Source organism: Carcharodon carcharias, chromosome 11 (genome assembly GCF_017639515.1).
Source record: "Carcharodon carcharias isolate sCarCar2 chromosome 11, sCarCar2.pri, whole genome shotgun sequence".
Taxonomy (NCBI): Eukaryota; Metazoa; Chordata; class Chondrichthyes; order Lamniformes; family Lamnidae; genus Carcharodon; species Carcharodon carcharias.
Genome location: NC_054477.1, coordinates 35,370,342 through 35,387,637, shown reverse-complemented (window position 1 = coordinate 35,387,637; position 17,296 = coordinate 35,370,342). Strand labels below are relative to the sequence as shown.

Here is a 17,296-nt window from a genome sequence, read left to right as displayed (position 1 = left end):
AAGATACTACCAGTTAAGCCATAGCTGACACATACATACATAAGATAGCTCCTAATTGTTCGAAGGTGTACTTATTTTAATTAATTTCTTCTGAAATGGTGACTCAGTGTGTTGAGTCTGTTTTCTCACCTAAATCGTCCTACTAATTTATGTTACAACTGCAACCAGGGTGTGTCTTGAAGTGCTAAGTTAGCTAAGAAGTTACCTAGGAACTGCTGTGAACTCAAGTGTACTCGCATTTCATAGTTCAAATCAGGATGTTCTCTGCTTTTGAATGAGCTGTTTTGGTGACATGCATGGACTGCTGCCATAACATGATCTGTAAAGTATTTAGTTGATATGATCAGGGACTGCAAGTTGGATCACATCTTGACAATCCATAAGCTTTATTCTTAATACTCTGTGGAGGAGATTCAGGTTCTTGTTAAAAATTTGTTTACGTGTTCTTTATTTCTTTCTGCAGATAGAAGCTCACTTAGATACTTTAATAAATGAACAGGCTTCATTTGTGTTAACCAGGGCAGGATTAAGTTACATTTACAACAGTGTACAACAACACAAACCAGAGCAGGTAAGTACCTGTAAATTTAGTTGCCTACTGTAATTCATGCCAGGCCAGGACAGCTGTACATGCCGCATTTCTAAACTCTCCTTTTGTCCTATGTGCTAGGGTCCTTTATCCAATCTTCCTAATATGGATGGAGGATCACTGAAAGCTGCCATGGTAAGTGCGAAAATCAGAAAAACCATTTATAATTGTTGATGAGCAATAGAATAGTGCAACATTCTACAGCATATATTCGTCACAGAGGTGTGTTGGCATCATGTTTTGCAAGGCAACTATATTTTGTCCCAACTCAGAAACTTCTATCCATTCTGACCCTCCATTAGCTGAAATGCACTTCTTTGTGTTTTGCAGTTTAACAATATTATTTCCTTGAAGGTTGCTTACTAAAGATTGATGCACGATATAACATTCCATGCTTTGATAAGGTATTGATTATACTTCTGAAAGGAATATGGCTTTAGAAAAGAATATGACTTTAGGATGCATGGAACAAGAAAAGGTTGTTCAGCTCATCAAGCTCATTCCTTCAACAAACAGTGTACAATCTACAGCTTCATGATTCTTTTCTTCTTCGTTTCCTGTTTAATTTTTATGCAGAAGTTTTGTAGAATTCCTCTCATGTTCCAAGGATAAATAAGAGAAGCTCCAGAATGTTCAACCATAATTCAATCCTGATCTGTTGCTTTTCGTGACCACCCCCTTCCTTCATCTCTTCTCCAGCAATACAGGGCAGCAGCACTATTTTTGTGAAAATATTTTTTAAAGAATAATTTTTAGACTAAAAACATAATTGAAACTAAGTTCAGTTAGCCCTGATGGGGAGAAATAACCATCATTTTTAAACTTTATTGCGCAGAGTACTGCTCTGTTTTCTTGTTGAAACTTCAAAACATAACCTAAACTAAATGTACTTTTGCTATGTTTCATGTCACCAAGTAGAATAATCAAAATAATTCCTCAAGGAGGTAAATGTTATTCATCATTTTTTGTCAGTTTTTGATTTTAATAGCTTGAATACTTATATGTATGTACAAATTTATTGAAGTCAATTTTTTTAAGTATTGACATCAGCTCTATTTTTTTCTAATTAATGAAAATTTTCATAGAAGTTTCAGAATATATTACTGCAGGTAATAAATAAATATTTTGCATTTATATAAACATTTCACACCTCAGGACATCCCAAAATAATGTACTACCAATTAACTACCATGAAGTGTAATCACTGTTGTAGAGCAATGGGGAAGCCAATATACAGCAAGGTTCAACAAACAGTAGGGGGATAATAGTCAGACAATCTGCTTTAAGGATGGCATTGAGAAATAAATGTTGGTCAAACTTCCTCGCAGTTAATTGAATAATGCATGGAAGCTTTTATATTTGCCTGAGAGGACACATGAGGTCTGAATTTAATGTCTCATCTGAAAGAAGGTACCTCGGACCATGCAGCACACTCCCTGTATTCCACTGAAATGTCAGCCTAAATTATGAGTTTAGTGTCGACTTTTGAGATCCAAACTTCTGGCTGAGAGGCAGGATTTCTACTACCAAGGCTGAGGTTCCAGTGGGTCCAAAAATTCAGTGCAGGATCATCAGAGAAACAATGTGACACATATTGAATAAAGACCACATCATACATATTTTTTATCAGCAATTGTATTAACTGCATGCGCACTGGCTCAGTTTTGAATCCTTTCAGGCAGATAGGCTTACAGAGATAAAACTGGGATTTTGGCACAACACATCCTGTCTTACAATATCATGCAAGAATCTGTTCAGGAGCAGTGGTAAAGGTACAATGGTTTGGCTTGCCATTTGGTCCTGTGAGGTACTTGTAAATCTCATTGTGTGATAACTGTATAGAAACATGTCTCCAAATGTATTCAAAAATGGCCAGCTTCCTTTCCACTTGATAAGTCACTTTGTGATGTGGCAACTGAAGCAGATACCCCTTTGACTTCCATTGAACAGTTCTTTTCCACCCCAAAATGAAGCTTTTTATAATTTCAAAATTACAAAACATTCCCCACCCAAAAATAAATGACAGGAAAACTGACCAAAAAAAAAAATGAAAAGTGAATACTCCTGTGAGTCAGGAGTATAACACTATATCTGTGTTATGAATAAAATGTGTCTCCTTTGTGCTTTATAATGCAGCCAATGTTGCTGTATCACAAATCATTACCCATCTGTCCCCCTCTATTTACTGCACAGAAACCTAAGTTAATGAATCACTTTCTGTGGAGAACACAATTTTGGTAGTTATGAAGTCAAATATTGCCACTTAAGATGAGTAAAGTATGTTTTTATTCTCACAGCTATCAAAAGTCTAACCTGATTTCACTGAGTGTTCAAAAAGCACTTGTCTAGTCATTGTGGAGAGGAAATGGCTTCAGCAACTGTGTTGTGCCATGTGAGGCCATTTCCTTCCTGACGTCTCTGCTGGAATTCCAGCACGTCAACACGAAAACACTGAGGGGAAATCTGAGTCAAATAAGGTCACTAATTCTTGTTATGTGTTTATATAACAGGGTTACCTTTTTACATGTAATGTGTTATGTTCTCTCTTTAATTGGTTACCAAGTTTGGGAATACCAAGGCATTTTCTCATGAAGACTTGACTCATTTAACATTAGTCACAGTGGGCTCTTTGCACTAGATGATGCAGGATTCAGACACACTCATTACATTTTTGAACCTTTGTTTGAATGTACAATGAGCCTAGTGCTTTGCAGAGCCACTGACATAATGACGCCAAGGATAACACAAGGTTACACAATCCCCGCACTAGCTACCCCAACTTCTGTTCCCAACTCAACTCTGGCATGTTCTATTTACTTGTCCTTCCACTATTGAAAAGCAATACAGGTCAGAGTTGGAGCCCTTTTTAACATTGAGACCACCTTACTTATTTCCCCTTAAATCATATTTGTCGCAAGTTAAGTTGACAATTGCTCAATGCTTCCTTGACTAACACTTCCCCTTAAGGATTAATGTAGATGGGCAGTTTAAAACTCAACAAGGTATAGGTTATAAATTTGCAAACAGCAGAAGCCCAGCTCTTTCTGAAAACAGGCCAAAGGCATGGTTGTGTTTTTGAAAAGGACACCTACCTATGCAACATTTGACTCTTAACTTTGTGATTATGTTCTCATTACACAAGTTTAGTTTCACTTTACCTCCAGAATGTACTATTAAACAAACAGCAGTAAGGTAAACCATTACAAAAGTTTGAATTCTATTAACATTATAGAATCACATCTTTGCTGCATGACTCTAGAACAAGATTGCCCAAGAGAAAATAAATTACACATAAGCAATTTGCATAATTTGATGTAAGAGAGGACAACAAACAAGGGTCATATTTAAAAAAGACATTTCAAGCATTTAGTTTCTTGATTGAGCTAATAAAATTGGGAAAAAATCAAGATAAGAGTGAACCTTAGTGAATAGTAAATTCTTCATCAGAAACAAAGAGACCGAACTTGCCTATCAGCCCTAGCATCATTGTGAATTTAAAGTGCAAACAATGATGCATGATTGCAGTGACCAAAAGATTATAGGATCATGATCAGAGGGGTATGGCTGGGAGACTTGTGGGAGAATATTTGAGCCTTCCAGGCATTTGGAAGACAGAGCAACTGTTTGAACGTATTTTCAGGAAAGCCTCAGCTGTCTCTGCAACTAGTTGCATGGAAGAGATTGTTGAATTATCATCTATCTCCCTCTCTCTCTGCCTCCCCCACCACCACCCCACCACACACACACACACACACACACACACACACACACATCCGCCCCCCACCCCCCCCAAACAGCTTAAGGCTCCCAAGTGAAATAATTTTGAATATTGTCAACCCCACAGCAAAATACTGTCCACAGTTTACTACTATACCAATCACAAATAGAGGCCATCACAATAGCTACTCTAGGAAATTACATTAACACTGGTGGAATAAAAGGTTACACTTGTGAGTTTGCAGTTACAGTAATGACAAGGTAGAGGAGCTTTACACCACATCCAGGATATGAGCTGTGCTTGAGCTGGATCTCCAAGATATTGGCGTTAAGTGGCCTAAGCTGTAACAGTGTTAATTTCCTACTACTGATATCCCTCACTCTGTTTCGTAGAATGACACAGCACAGGAGGAGACTATATTGTGCCTATGACGGCACAGCAAAATTACCAACGCACAAAATGCTCCTTCATATAGATTTTTTTTCACATGTTACTTCTAATGTATTGAAATCAATATTGATGCGAATAATTTATTTTCCACCAATCTAGCTAAATTAAGAAAATTCAATCCTTTACTTCAGTTATTATAAAACTTCAGTAGTTTAACTTTGTAAAAATCGTTGTTGCAAATGTTTGAATATCTATAACTAATTAAATTGGATATGTGTGTTTTGTAGGTCCAGTTTGATCGCTATCTGTCCTCTCCAGATAGTCTATTAATGCCACAACTGAATTTCATTTTGAGTGGAACACTAAAGTGAGTATATGTGAAAGATTCAAAGCAACACTTTGAAAATGTATTAGTACTAATGATTTTAAGCCTTTTTGTGGGGGAATGCAAATACATAACCCAACAGGAAAACAGTTCACTTACACCGTTATAATATAGATAAGGTTTAGAAAAGAATCGATGCCGCTAATCCGAAATACAAATAGAACATGCTGGAAATACACAACAGGTCAACCAGAATCTGAAAGTGAAAAATAGGCAAATGCTTTGAACGGGCATATTCCAATCGCAAACAAAAATCTTAAACTTAAACAAAGCCAATTACGTAGGTATGAGGGGAGAATTGGCTAAGTTTAATTGGGTAAATAAGCTAAAAGGTATGGAGGTAAATTAACAGTAGGAAACATTTAAAGAAACAATTTGAAATGTTCACCAAAAATACATTCCACTGAAGAACAAAAACTCAGCAAGGACTCATCTGTTGCTCACTCAGGGAGTTAAGGATAGTATTGGATTAAAAGAAAAAGCTTACAATGTGCAAAGAACAGTAGCAAGTCTGAGGATTGGGAGTGTTTTACAAACCAGCAAAGGACCACCAAAAAGTTGATAAAAATGGAAAAAAATAGGATATGAGAGTAAACTAACCAGGAATAGAAAACAGGTTGTAAGAGCTTTTATAAGTATGTAAAAAGGCAGAGAGTATCTAAAGTAAACATTGGTCCCTTAGAAGCAGAGGCAGGAGAAATTATGGGGAATGAGGAAATAGCGGAGTCATTTAACAAATATTTTGTGTCTGTCTTCACAGTAAAAGACACAAGTTCCATACCAGAAATAGATGATAACCTAGGGGCTAAAAAGTGTGAGGATAATTGGATAATTAATGAAGATTGGATAATTAATATAGCAGAGACAATGTATTGGAGAAACGTAAGGGACTAAAATCTGACAAATTCCCAGGATCTGATGACCTACACCTAAAGGTTCTAAAAGAGATAGCTGCAGAAAAAGTGGATGAGCTCCAAAATTCCTCAGATTTGGGAATGGTCCCACTAGACTGGAAATTGCTAAATGTTACACCGCTTTTCAAGAAAGTAAGAAAAAAGAAAACAATGAACCACAGGCCAGTTAATCTAACATCAGTTGTTGGGAAAATGCTGGAATCTATTATTAAGGAACTCTTAATGCATTTAGAAAGCATAATATTATTAGAACTAGTCAACGTGGTTTTACAAAAGGGGAATCCTGTTTGACAAATTTATTCAAGTTTTTTGAGAATGCATCTCGTACTGTAGCTAAAGGGAACTGGTGCGCAGTATACCTGGATTTCCAAAAGGCATTCAATAAGGTGCCACACAAATGTTAATAAATAAGATAAGGGCTCATGGAGTTGGGGGTAATATATTAGCATAGATAGAGGATTGACTAACGGATAGAAAGCCAAGAGGGGGCATAAGTGGGGCACTTTCAAATGGGCAGGCAGTGAATAGTGAAGTGCCGCAAGGATCAGTGCTGGAGTCTCAGCGATTTAGAATCTATATTAATGACATGGATGAAGAGGCAGAGTAATGTATCTAAGTGGTCATAAGAGTGAAAAAGCAGAATAGTTTTTAAAAGGTGAGAAACTTGTAGGCATTGATGTTCAAAGAGAGGAAAAGAAAATGCAGGAAGCTAGCATGCAGGTGCAGCAAGCAATTAGGAAGGTAAATGACATTTTGGCCTTTATTGCAAGGGGATTGGAGTAAAAGAATAAATAAGCCTTTCTACAGTTGTACAGGGTTTTGGTGAGACCGCATCTGGAGTACTGTGTGCGTTTTTGGTCTCCACGTTTAAGAAACAACAAACTTGCATTGGATGCGGTACAGCAAAGGTTCACTAAATTGGTACCTAAGATGAGGGGGTTGTCCTATGATTTGAGGCTAAGTAAATTGGGCTTACATAGGACTGAGAGGTGGAGAAATTACTTCACTCAAAGGGTTGTGAATCTTTGGAATCTCCACATCAGAGAGTTGTAGATGTTCCATTGTTGAATACATTTAAGGCTGGGATAGACAGACTTTTGGTGTCTCAGGGAATTAAGGGATTATGGGGGGGGTGGAGGGGAAAATGGAGTTAAAGCCCAAGATCAACCATAATCGTACTGAATTCCGTAGCAGGCTTGATGGGCCATGCGGTCTACTCCTGCTTCTCTTTCTTGTGTTCTAATGAGGCTTAGAATATTCAGATGCTTCCTGTGAGCAATAGTTTGTCTCATTTAGTAAAACCTATCGTCCAAAAGCAAAGGAATTAGATGTTGCCTAGCTGATGGCACAATTGTACATGTTACCTGTAGCCTTTTCATACTCTGATATGAGATTTCCATTTTTGGCCATTTCTGTTCTAACTTTCAGAGAGAAAATTTTCAAACGATCCACAGAGCTAGTGTATGGTGCCTACAGCAACATCTACGCAGCAGTTGTGAACCCAACCAACGAGTACAAGGAACCAGCAACAATCCTGCAAAGATCTCCACAACAAGTGCAGACTTTGCTATCCTAACCAATTCCAACAGGACTAGTTCATGCCAATCACTGTACAGCATGTGTTATGTTTTTTCTATATCCTCTATGAAAATTTGCTTTGGATTCAGTTAGCATGCTTCCTCTATGTAATTACAATCTATATCCAGCTAACATCAATATCCTCATATCACAGGTAAGGAGGGTAGGGATTTAACCTTGATATCCTTTTCAAAATCAGATCAAGTATTTGTTAGGGAAGATTTTTCTGATTACTGTGGAACTAATGCAATTTATACTAAAGGTGCTTTGCACCATTTTCCTGCCATTATGCAGATAACTGTGTGAATAGAAACTTCCATGTCTGCAAATCAGGCTTAATATCTTCAGTTCTAAACTAGCAACATTTGGTCTGCACTTACTATTTTAATCAGTTTTAAGTGAATAGAGATGTTAAACTGTGCAGCTACAAACTTCAGTAGAATGCAAGAAACCTCATTGATTAAAAAGGGAGGGGGAACTGTTTGTAAATTCATTGGAATATATAATAAATATGATAAACCCAAGGAAATCAGAAGAAAAGGTTACATTTTCCACCAGAATAAAAAAGTCACCCTTTACAGGTAATTTGGCCAATTTGTAGATAATATGCATCTCACAAATGCCCTGTTTAAAAGTTAAACAGAAAGGAAAGAAAATGTTTCTTAAGTAAAAGGTGGCTTAATGTTCTTGTTTAAAATGGTTATCTTCAGGATTTGAAATTACAGAATTATTTTGTATATAATGCATTACGTTAAGTGATGGTATAGTATATGGAAAGATTTTGCCTTAAATTAAAATTTTGGTTAAGCAAATAAATTCAGTTGAGTTTGTCCATAACGCCAAGCAGTAGTTCAAAGACCATAGCACCATTTCATGTGTTTATATTACCAAATTATTTCAGAACGAAATGCATGTTCGGTGGTTTGAATGTCAGAATTTGCGACTTCATTTCAAATTTTTCCCGTAAAAGAAGACGGGCCTTCTGGGGCTTGGGGCGGGGAGTGGGGCTGGGGGGAAGGTGGTGGAAGAGGGTGGGGTTGAGGGGGCTGGCACAGATGAGAAATGGGAAAACCATTTAATCCAGCTGATGTGTCTATATAAGATGCCAGTTGTTTGAATAGATGGCATTTAATCATCTTGTTGCAACTTTGTTTGTTTAGAGGTGACAATCAAAACCAATTCTTCAAACAGGTTTTCAGCCCTTCCAAAAGCAGCTGCCGGTTAGCACTGTTAGAGCATAGGTGTCCCCTTTTTTTTTTGATTTTCTCACCCTCACAGACAATACTGTTGTGAAAAATTTTATAATAGGAACATTTTTGTAAAACAAATTTGAAAGAATACTTAAATTTATGCTAATGTCTTTGTTGACCTGAGATTTTTTCCCCCACAAGTAACTTGGAATTTTCTGATTATGCAATTTTTATTTATTTTAATTTTGAATTTGCTGCCTATTGATCACTATTACCTTGAAGGATGGGGCAGTCTAAGCAGCTAACTTCTCTGCAGCTGCTTCAATGTAGTCCAATGACTAGCTCCTAGATTGTACATTTAGAATCATAGAATAGTTACAACATAGGAGGCCATTCTGCCCATATTTTCTGCGCTGGCTCTCTGCAACAGCACTTCAGCTGTCCCACGCCCCTACCTTTTCCCCATAGCCCTGCAATTTTTTTCCATCCAGATAATTTTCCCATTCTGTTTTGAAAGCCACGATTAAATCTGCTTTCACCACACTCTCAGGCAACGCTTGGAGAACCTAACCATTTGCTGTGTAAAAAGGTTTTTGTTCATGTCACCTTTGGGTTTTTTTGCCATTCAGCTTAAATTGATGTCCCCAGGCTCTAGACCCTTCACCAACTGGATCCTACCAGCTAAGCCATGGATGATACTTGGGATTCGGATTCTTGCCATCTGGCTCCAAATAATCCTCCAATCCAGTGGGCCAATGGGTAAAATAGTCCTTGCTGGACCAGCAACAGGAAGCTTACCAGTGACCTGTACTGACCAACTATGTAGTTTTAGCTGATTAACCTCAAACTATACCCTTTTTAAAAAAATTATTCACAGGATTTGGGCTTTGCTGGTTGGGACAACATTTATTGCCCATCCCCAGTTGCCTTTGAGAAGGTGGTGAGCTGCCTTCTTGAACCGCTGCAGTCCATGTGTGTAGGTACACCCACAGTGCCGTTAGGGAGAGAGTTCCAGGATTTTGACCCAGTGACAGTGAAGGAACGGTGATACATTTCCACATCAGGATGGTAAGTGACTTGAAGAGGAACTTCCAGGTGGTGGTGTTCCCATCTATCTGTTGCCCTTGTCCTTCTGGATGGTGGCAGTCGTGGGTTTGGAATGTGCTGTCTAAAGAGTCTTGGTGAATTCCTGCAGTCCATCCTGTAGATGGGTATACACTGCTGCTACTGTACGTCGGTGGTGGAGGGATTGAATGTTTGTGAATGTGGTACCAATCAAGCGGGCTGCTTTGTCCTGGATGGTGTCAAGCTTCTTGAATGTTGTGGCAGCTGCACTCATTCAGGAATGTGGGAAGTATCCCATCACATTCCTGACTTGTGCCTTCTGGATGGTGGACAGGCTTTGGGGAGTCAGGAGGTGAGTTACTCATCACAGCATTCCTAGCCTCTGACCTGCTCTTGTAGACACAGTATTTATATGGCTAGTCCAATTCAGTTTCTAGTCAATGGTAACCCCCAGGATGTTGATAGTGCACACTTAAGGGTCTACACATAAGCTAAGTGAGATGTGTTCATCCTACTTTACAACAGTACTTAAAAGTACTTAATTGGTTATAAAGCATTTGAGAGGTGTTCTGAAGATGGAGGCTTGCTGCAATATTTTGAGGATGAACACGGAACTGCCAGCACATGTGATGTCATCCATCATATCATTGATTAAGACATTGAATATGAAAGCTGACAGTGGACAAATTGGTCCTATCTTTTAAGAGAAACATCTTTACTCAAAAGAGTGGTGAAAATGTAGAACTCCTTACTACAAGTGTTGAGGTTAATAATATAATAGATGCATTTAAGGAGCAGCTAGATAACTATATGAGCGAGAAGGGAATAGACGTATGTAGAGCGGGGCAGAATAGAAAGAGACTCATGTGGAACATAAGCAGTGACGTAGACAAATTGGGCTAAATGCCTTGTTTTTGTGCTGTAAATTTGATGCAAAAGAAATTTAGTCAGTCCCTTGTCAATCCTAACACAGAACTTAGAGCAGCTGTACACATCCAGATTTGGATTTGTGCTCTCGAACTTTTAGCTTTATAATGAGGCATGAAAACTGGATCTTTTGAAGCATTCAATGTAAGTAGCATTCCTTTTAGCCTTGCAATGTTCTTCAAATTGCATATTAAGATTTCAGATAAGAACTGGCGAAACTCATCCAAATAAAGGTACTTAAATTTGAATATCAATTTGAAACAGGAATTGAAGCTAGCACCATTTGCTTATGAATATAGTAGCTACTAGACATTCATATTATGATATTTGAACTATTAGGCATATGAAAGAAGCTCTTTTCTGTCCCATTAATGATAATCATACTGTTGCAGTAATATATCTACTAAACATTTTGATAATGATTGTGTTTATGTGAGCTAATTGTAACCATTTGTAGAATAGAATAATTTCATAAAGAGAAAGATTTTCTGTAGTGAAACACTTATTCCAGACCTAATAATTTTACATGAAGTAATTACTGTCCTCCAAATTTGGTACCACAAATCTGATTGTGTGATAACCATTCCAGTTTCAAACTTATTTCAAATTTTCATTGAACACTGATAAAGAGTGCTGGTTCATCTGAGGCATGCAGCAAGAACCAGGTCCATGGCACCACAGGTGGCTCAGCTCACGTGAATCCAGGATGGTTTGTTGCCTCTCTGGCGCCAGGGTCAAGGATGTCACTGAGCAGCTGAAAAGCATCCTGAGGGAGGAGGGTGAACAGTCAGCAGTTGTGGTCCACTTTAGTACAAATGACATAGGCAGAAAGAGGGATGTAGTTCTGCAGTCATAATTTAGGGAGCTAGGTAGGAAATTAGCAAGCAGGACTTCAAAAGTACTGATTCCCAGATTAATCTCAGCGCCACATGGAAGTGAGTATAAAAATAGGAAGATAAAGTAGATGAATGCAAAGCTGGAAAGATGGTGCAGGCGGGAGGGCTTTAGATTTTTGGGACATTGGGACTGACTCTGGCAGAAATTAGACCTGTACAGGCCAGATGGATTGCACCTAAACATAGTCAGGATTGAGTTCCTTTTAGAGCGATTTGCTTGTGCTACTGGGGAGCATTTAAACTAACTTGGCAGATGTTGGGAACCAGAAGGAATTAACAGAGAGGAATACGAAGATGCACAGAATTCTGGGAGATAGATAGCATTAGAATAGGGAATAGTAAGTTGTTAGAGTGGGGTCAGAAAAAGGGAGAAAGTAATAAATCCAAATATGGGTTATTGTGCATGTATGTGAATGCAGGGAGTGTGGTTCATAAGATTGGTGAGTTATAGGCACAGATTGACGTACAAATGTGGGCACAGATCTTCCAATCTCCGGAGAATTGTACCCCAGAAGATGACCGTGGGACCCCTCGCAAGTCCCCACTCACTGACTGCACAGAAATTGCCTGGGATGTTTCAACTTCCTTTGGACAATTACTGTGCAACTGGAATCCTCCGAAACTCCGATTCAAGGTCAGAGACTTCGGATAGTTCTGACTCACTAGAACATATGAACAAGGAGCAGGAGAAGGCCATTTGGCCCTTTGAGCCTACTAAGATCATGGCTTAAAAGATAGTACCTCAAATCTGCATCCCGCCTACCCCAATACCCTATCATCCCCTTGCTTACCAAGAACCTATCCACATCTGCCTTAAAAATATTCAAAGACTCTGCTTCCGCCGCCTTTTCATGAAGAGAGTTCCACAGACTCATGACCCTCTGAGAGAAAAAAATTTGCTTCATCTCCATTTTAAATGGGTGACCCTTTATTTTTAAACAGTGACCCCTAGTTCTAGATCCTCCCACAAGAGAAAACATCCTCTCCACATCCATCCTGTCAAGACCCCTCAGGATCTTATATGTTTCATTCAAATCGCCTCTTACTCTTCTAAACTCCAGTGGATACAAGCCTAGCCTGTCTAACCTTTCCTCACAAGACAATCCACCTATTCCAGGTATCAGTCTGGTAAACCTTCCCTCAACTGCTTCCAACGCATTTTCATCCTTCCTTAAATAAAGTGAACCAGTACTGTACACACTACTTCAGATGTGGTCTCACTAGTAGTATGTATAACTGAAGCAAAACCTCCCTACTTTTGTATTCAATTCCCCTTGCAATAAGTGATAACATTCTATTAGCTTTCCTAATTACTTGGAGTACCTGCACTAAGACACCCAGATCCCTCTGCATCTCAGAGTTCTGCAATCTCTCACCATTTAAATAATATGCTTCTCTTTTATTCTTCCTGCCAAAATGGTCAATTTCACATTTTCCCACATTATACTCGGCCAGATATTTGCCCACTCACTTAATCTATCTATATCTTTTTGTAGCCTCTTTATGCCCTCTTCATAATTTACTCTCCTATCTTTGTGTCATCAGCAAATTTGGCAACCATCCTGCCCATCCCTTCATCCAAGTCATTTATATAAATTGTAAATAGTTGAGGTCCCAGCATTGATCCTTGTGGCACACCACTTGTTACATCTTGCCAACTTGAAAAAAGATCTATTTTTTGCCTACTTTCTGCTTCCTGTTAGCCAGCCACTCTTCTACCTATGCCAGTATGTTACCCAGAACAGTTATGCAGGAGAGTTAGAAGGATTAAAACCAGTCCTAACTCCTGAGTAACTATACTGCTGACCAACGCCCCCCCCCCCCCCAGGATCCTGCACTGGATCCACCCGAATACCTCCTTCCTGACCAGCCGATTACCCTCCCCACGCCTCTGACTACCTGCCTCCGACCACCCACTATTCCCCGACTACCCTCCCAACTCCCCAGCTATCTCTACCCCCTTGACCACCCTGCCCCCCAACTATCCCCCGGAACCACTACCCGACTACCACCAACTACCAGCCAACTACACTGGCCACGTGACCTCTCCCTAACACAATCACCCTATCCTCTCACCCATTTAACTTACACACTTACCTTCTGTCCCTACCTTATCAAAATGGTTGGACATACCACAATATGCTATTGTCTTAAAAAGGGGTATGGCTCAGCTCCCCCCGATACTCCTACACTACAAGGGAAAGACTCCAGGAGCAGCTATCGGAGTGACAATCCCACAGTGATGGCCACTTTATGGAAGATTCAGCCCATGATATTGTGGCTATAACAAGAGACCTGGCTCAAAGAAGGGCAAGACTGGTTATTAAATATTCCTGGATACAATGTGTTCAGGAAAGATAGGAAAGGAAGATTGGTGGTATTGACTAAGGAGAACATTGCAATGCTGCAGAGAGGATGACCTAAAGGAGTCAAGGACACAATTTATTTGGCTAGAGCTAAAGAACAAAAAAAAAGATGCAATTACATTCCTCAGTGTAGTCTATAGGCCACAAACTAGTGGGAAAGATGTAGAGGAACAAATTCGTAAGGAAATTATAGAGAAGTGCAAGAATTATAAAGTAGTTATGCATTACTTAAATTATCTGAATATAGACAGGGATAGTGGTAGCGTAAAGGGCAGAGAGGGGCAAGAGTTCCTAGAGTGTTTTCAGGAAAACTTTCAACAGTATGTTTCTAATCCAATGAGAAAGGAAACACTGACATCCTCGATTCTTGGGAATGAGGTGGGCCAAGTGGGTCAAGTGTCAGTAGGAGAACACTTAGGGCACAGTGATCCTTGTATCATAAAGTTTAAGTTGGCTATGAGAAAGGACAAAAACAATCCAGAGTAAGAATTAACTGGGGGAAAGCCAACTTCAATGGGGTAAGAATGGATCTGGGCCAAGCAAATTGGAGTCAAAGGTTTCAGAAAAAACAGTGGCTGAACAATGGGCTGCCTTCAAAGAAGAGATATGTCAGGCACTGTCAAGTATATTCCCTCGAAAGGGAAAGGTAGACCAAACAAATCCAGAGAGCCATGGATGACAAAAGAGATAGAGATTAAGATGAAGAAGAATAAGTGTGCTTATACCGGATGTCAGGTGAATAATACAATAGAGAACCAATCTGAGTATACTAGAAGGTTCAGAGGGGAAGTAAAAAAGCAAATAGCAGAAGCAAAGAGAGAATATGCAAAAAAAAATGGCAGCTAACATAAAAGGGAATCCCAAAGTCTTCTATAGACATCTAAATAGTGAAAGGGTGGTAAAAGGAGGATTAGGACTGATTAGGGACCAAAAAGGGGATTTATGCACTGAGACAGGTGGCATAGCTGAGGTATTAAATTAATACTTTGCACCTGTCTTTACCAAGGAAGAAAATGCTACCCAGGCCATGGTGAAAGATGAGGTAATTAATACAATAAAAAAGTTTAAAATTGATAATGAGGTGGTATTGGATAGGCTGTCTGTACTCAAAAGTTGATAAGTCACCAGGATCAGATGTAATGCATCCAAGGATACTGAAGGAAGTGAGGATGGAAATTGCAGAGGCACTAGCCATAATTTTCCAGCGTTCCTTAAACTCAGAGGTTGTGCCAGAGGACTGGAGAATTGCAAATGTTACACTCTGGTTCGAAAAAGGGTGTAAAGGTAAGCTCAGCAACCACAGGCCAGTTGGTTTAACTTTGGTGGTGGGGAAACTTCTAGAAATAATAATTCTGGATAAACGTATAGTCACGTGGACAAATGTAGGTTAATTAAGGAAAGTCAGCATGGATTTGTTAAAGAATAATCATATTTAACTAACTTTCTGGAGTTTTTTGATGAGTTAACAGGGGTTGATGAGGGCAATGCTGTTGATGTGGTGCACAAAGACTTCCAAAAGACATTTAATACAATGCCGCACAACAGACTTTTGAGCAAAGTTGTAGCTCATGCGATAAAAGCAACAGTAGCAACATGGATACAAAATTGGCTGAATGACAGTATTAATGTTATTTTCCGGCTGGAGAAAGGTTTGTAGTGGGGGTCCCCACAGGTCAGTTTGGCACCATTGCTCTTCCTGATACATATTAATGACCTAGACCTTGGTGTACAGGGCACAATTTCAAAATTTGCAGATGATACGAAACTTGGAAGTATTGTGAACTGTGAAGAGGATAGTGTAGAACTTCAAAAGGACATCGGACAATTTGGTGGAATGGGGTACAAGTGGCAGATGAAGTTCAATGCGGCGAAATGTGAAGTGGTTCATTTTAGCAGGAAGACCATGGAGAGACAATATAAATTAAAGAGTACAAGGGGGAGGTGATGACGTAGTGGTATTGTCACTGGACTAGTAATCCAAAGACCCAGGGTAATGATCTGGGGACCTGTGTTCGAATCCTGTCACGGCAGATAAAAATCTGGAATTAAAAGTCTAATGATGACTAAGAAACTGTAGTCAATTGTTGTAAAAACCCATCTGGTTCACTAATGCGAAGGAAATATGCTGTCCTTACCTAGTCTGGCCTACATGTGACTTTAGACCCACAGAAATGTGGTTGACTCTTAAATGCCCTCTGAACATGGGCAATTAGGGATGGGCAATAAATGCTGACCTAGCCAGCAATGCCCACACCCAATGAATTAAAAAAAAACAGAGGACCAGAATGAGGTGGGCCAAGTGCATCAAGTGTCAGGAGGAGAACATTTAAGGGACAGCCTTGCCTTGTAGATGGCAGACAAGCTTTGGGGAATCTGGAGTTACTCACCTCAGAATTCCCAGCCTCTGACCTGCACTTGTAGCCACAGACTATGACTGCCCCAGTTCAGTTTCTGGTCAATGGTAACCTCTAGGATGTTGATAGTGGAGGATTCAGTGATGGTAATGCCATTGAATGTCATGGGGAGATGGTTAGATTCTCTCTTGTTGGAGATGGGCACTGCCTGGCATTTGTGTGGCTGAATGTCACTTGCCACTTATCAGCCCAAGCGGGAATGTTATCCAGGTTTAGCTGCATATGGACGCAGACGGCTTCAGCATCTGAGGAACTGCAAATTGTACTGAACACTGCAATCATATACACAATGTATTGGACTAAGCTTACACGCGATATTGGAGTGCTTGAAGCTAAGGCTGGGTCTCTAAACTGAAATATGAAAAAAAACATATCATTCCCAAAATTCAGTATTAAAAATAAAATGTTGGTGGAAGTAATGAGGCTGAGTTTCCACTCGTTTCTGCTAGTTATATCAGCACAATTCAAGATTGGAGAATTTTAAATCTCAGTGAGTTACACCCAAAGCCACTTATGTTCATGATTTCTGTGATTATTTGAGCTAGTGCAAGAATCAATTTGGCCAAATCACAAAACTGGTCAAACACACTGGTTGAAATTGTGAGATTCCACTGATTGCCCTGATTTGAGAAGGCTCTTCAAAGGCACTGATTTTCTTAGCACTAGTAGGCATGTTTTAAAAGTTTATTCATATCAAAAATATTCCACTGATTGCCCTGATTTGAGAAGGCTCTTCAAAGGCACTGATTTTCTTAGCACTAGTAGGCATGTTTTAAAAGTTTATTCATATCAAAAATATTTAAGTTACTAAGCAATTGATTAATGTATACCAAATAAACTAATAAATGGTTCAGTGTATTTTTT

General features: G+C 39.2%; 1 protein-coding gene across 2 annotated transcripts in view; it reads left to right on the top strand.

Annotated features, from left to right (window-relative positions):
- cog6 (component of oligomeric golgi complex 6) overlaps window positions 1-8,386 on the top strand; it is a 135,792-nt gene extending 127,406 nt beyond the window's left edge. For both annotated transcript variants that reach the window (XM_041198511.1, XM_041198510.1), the window contains 4 exons: window positions 464-571; window positions 671-724; window positions 4,985-5,064; window positions 7,425-8,386. In XM_041198511.1, coding sequence (XP_041054445.1) covers window positions 464-571; window positions 671-724; window positions 4,985-5,064; window positions 7,425-7,572 — 390 coding nt within the window. In that variant the 3' untranslated portion in view covers window positions 7,573-8,386. The remainder of the gene's footprint in view (window positions 1-463; window positions 572-670; window positions 725-4,984; window positions 5,065-7,424) is intronic.
- The last annotated feature ends 8,910 nt before the right edge of the window (window positions 8,387-17,296 follow it).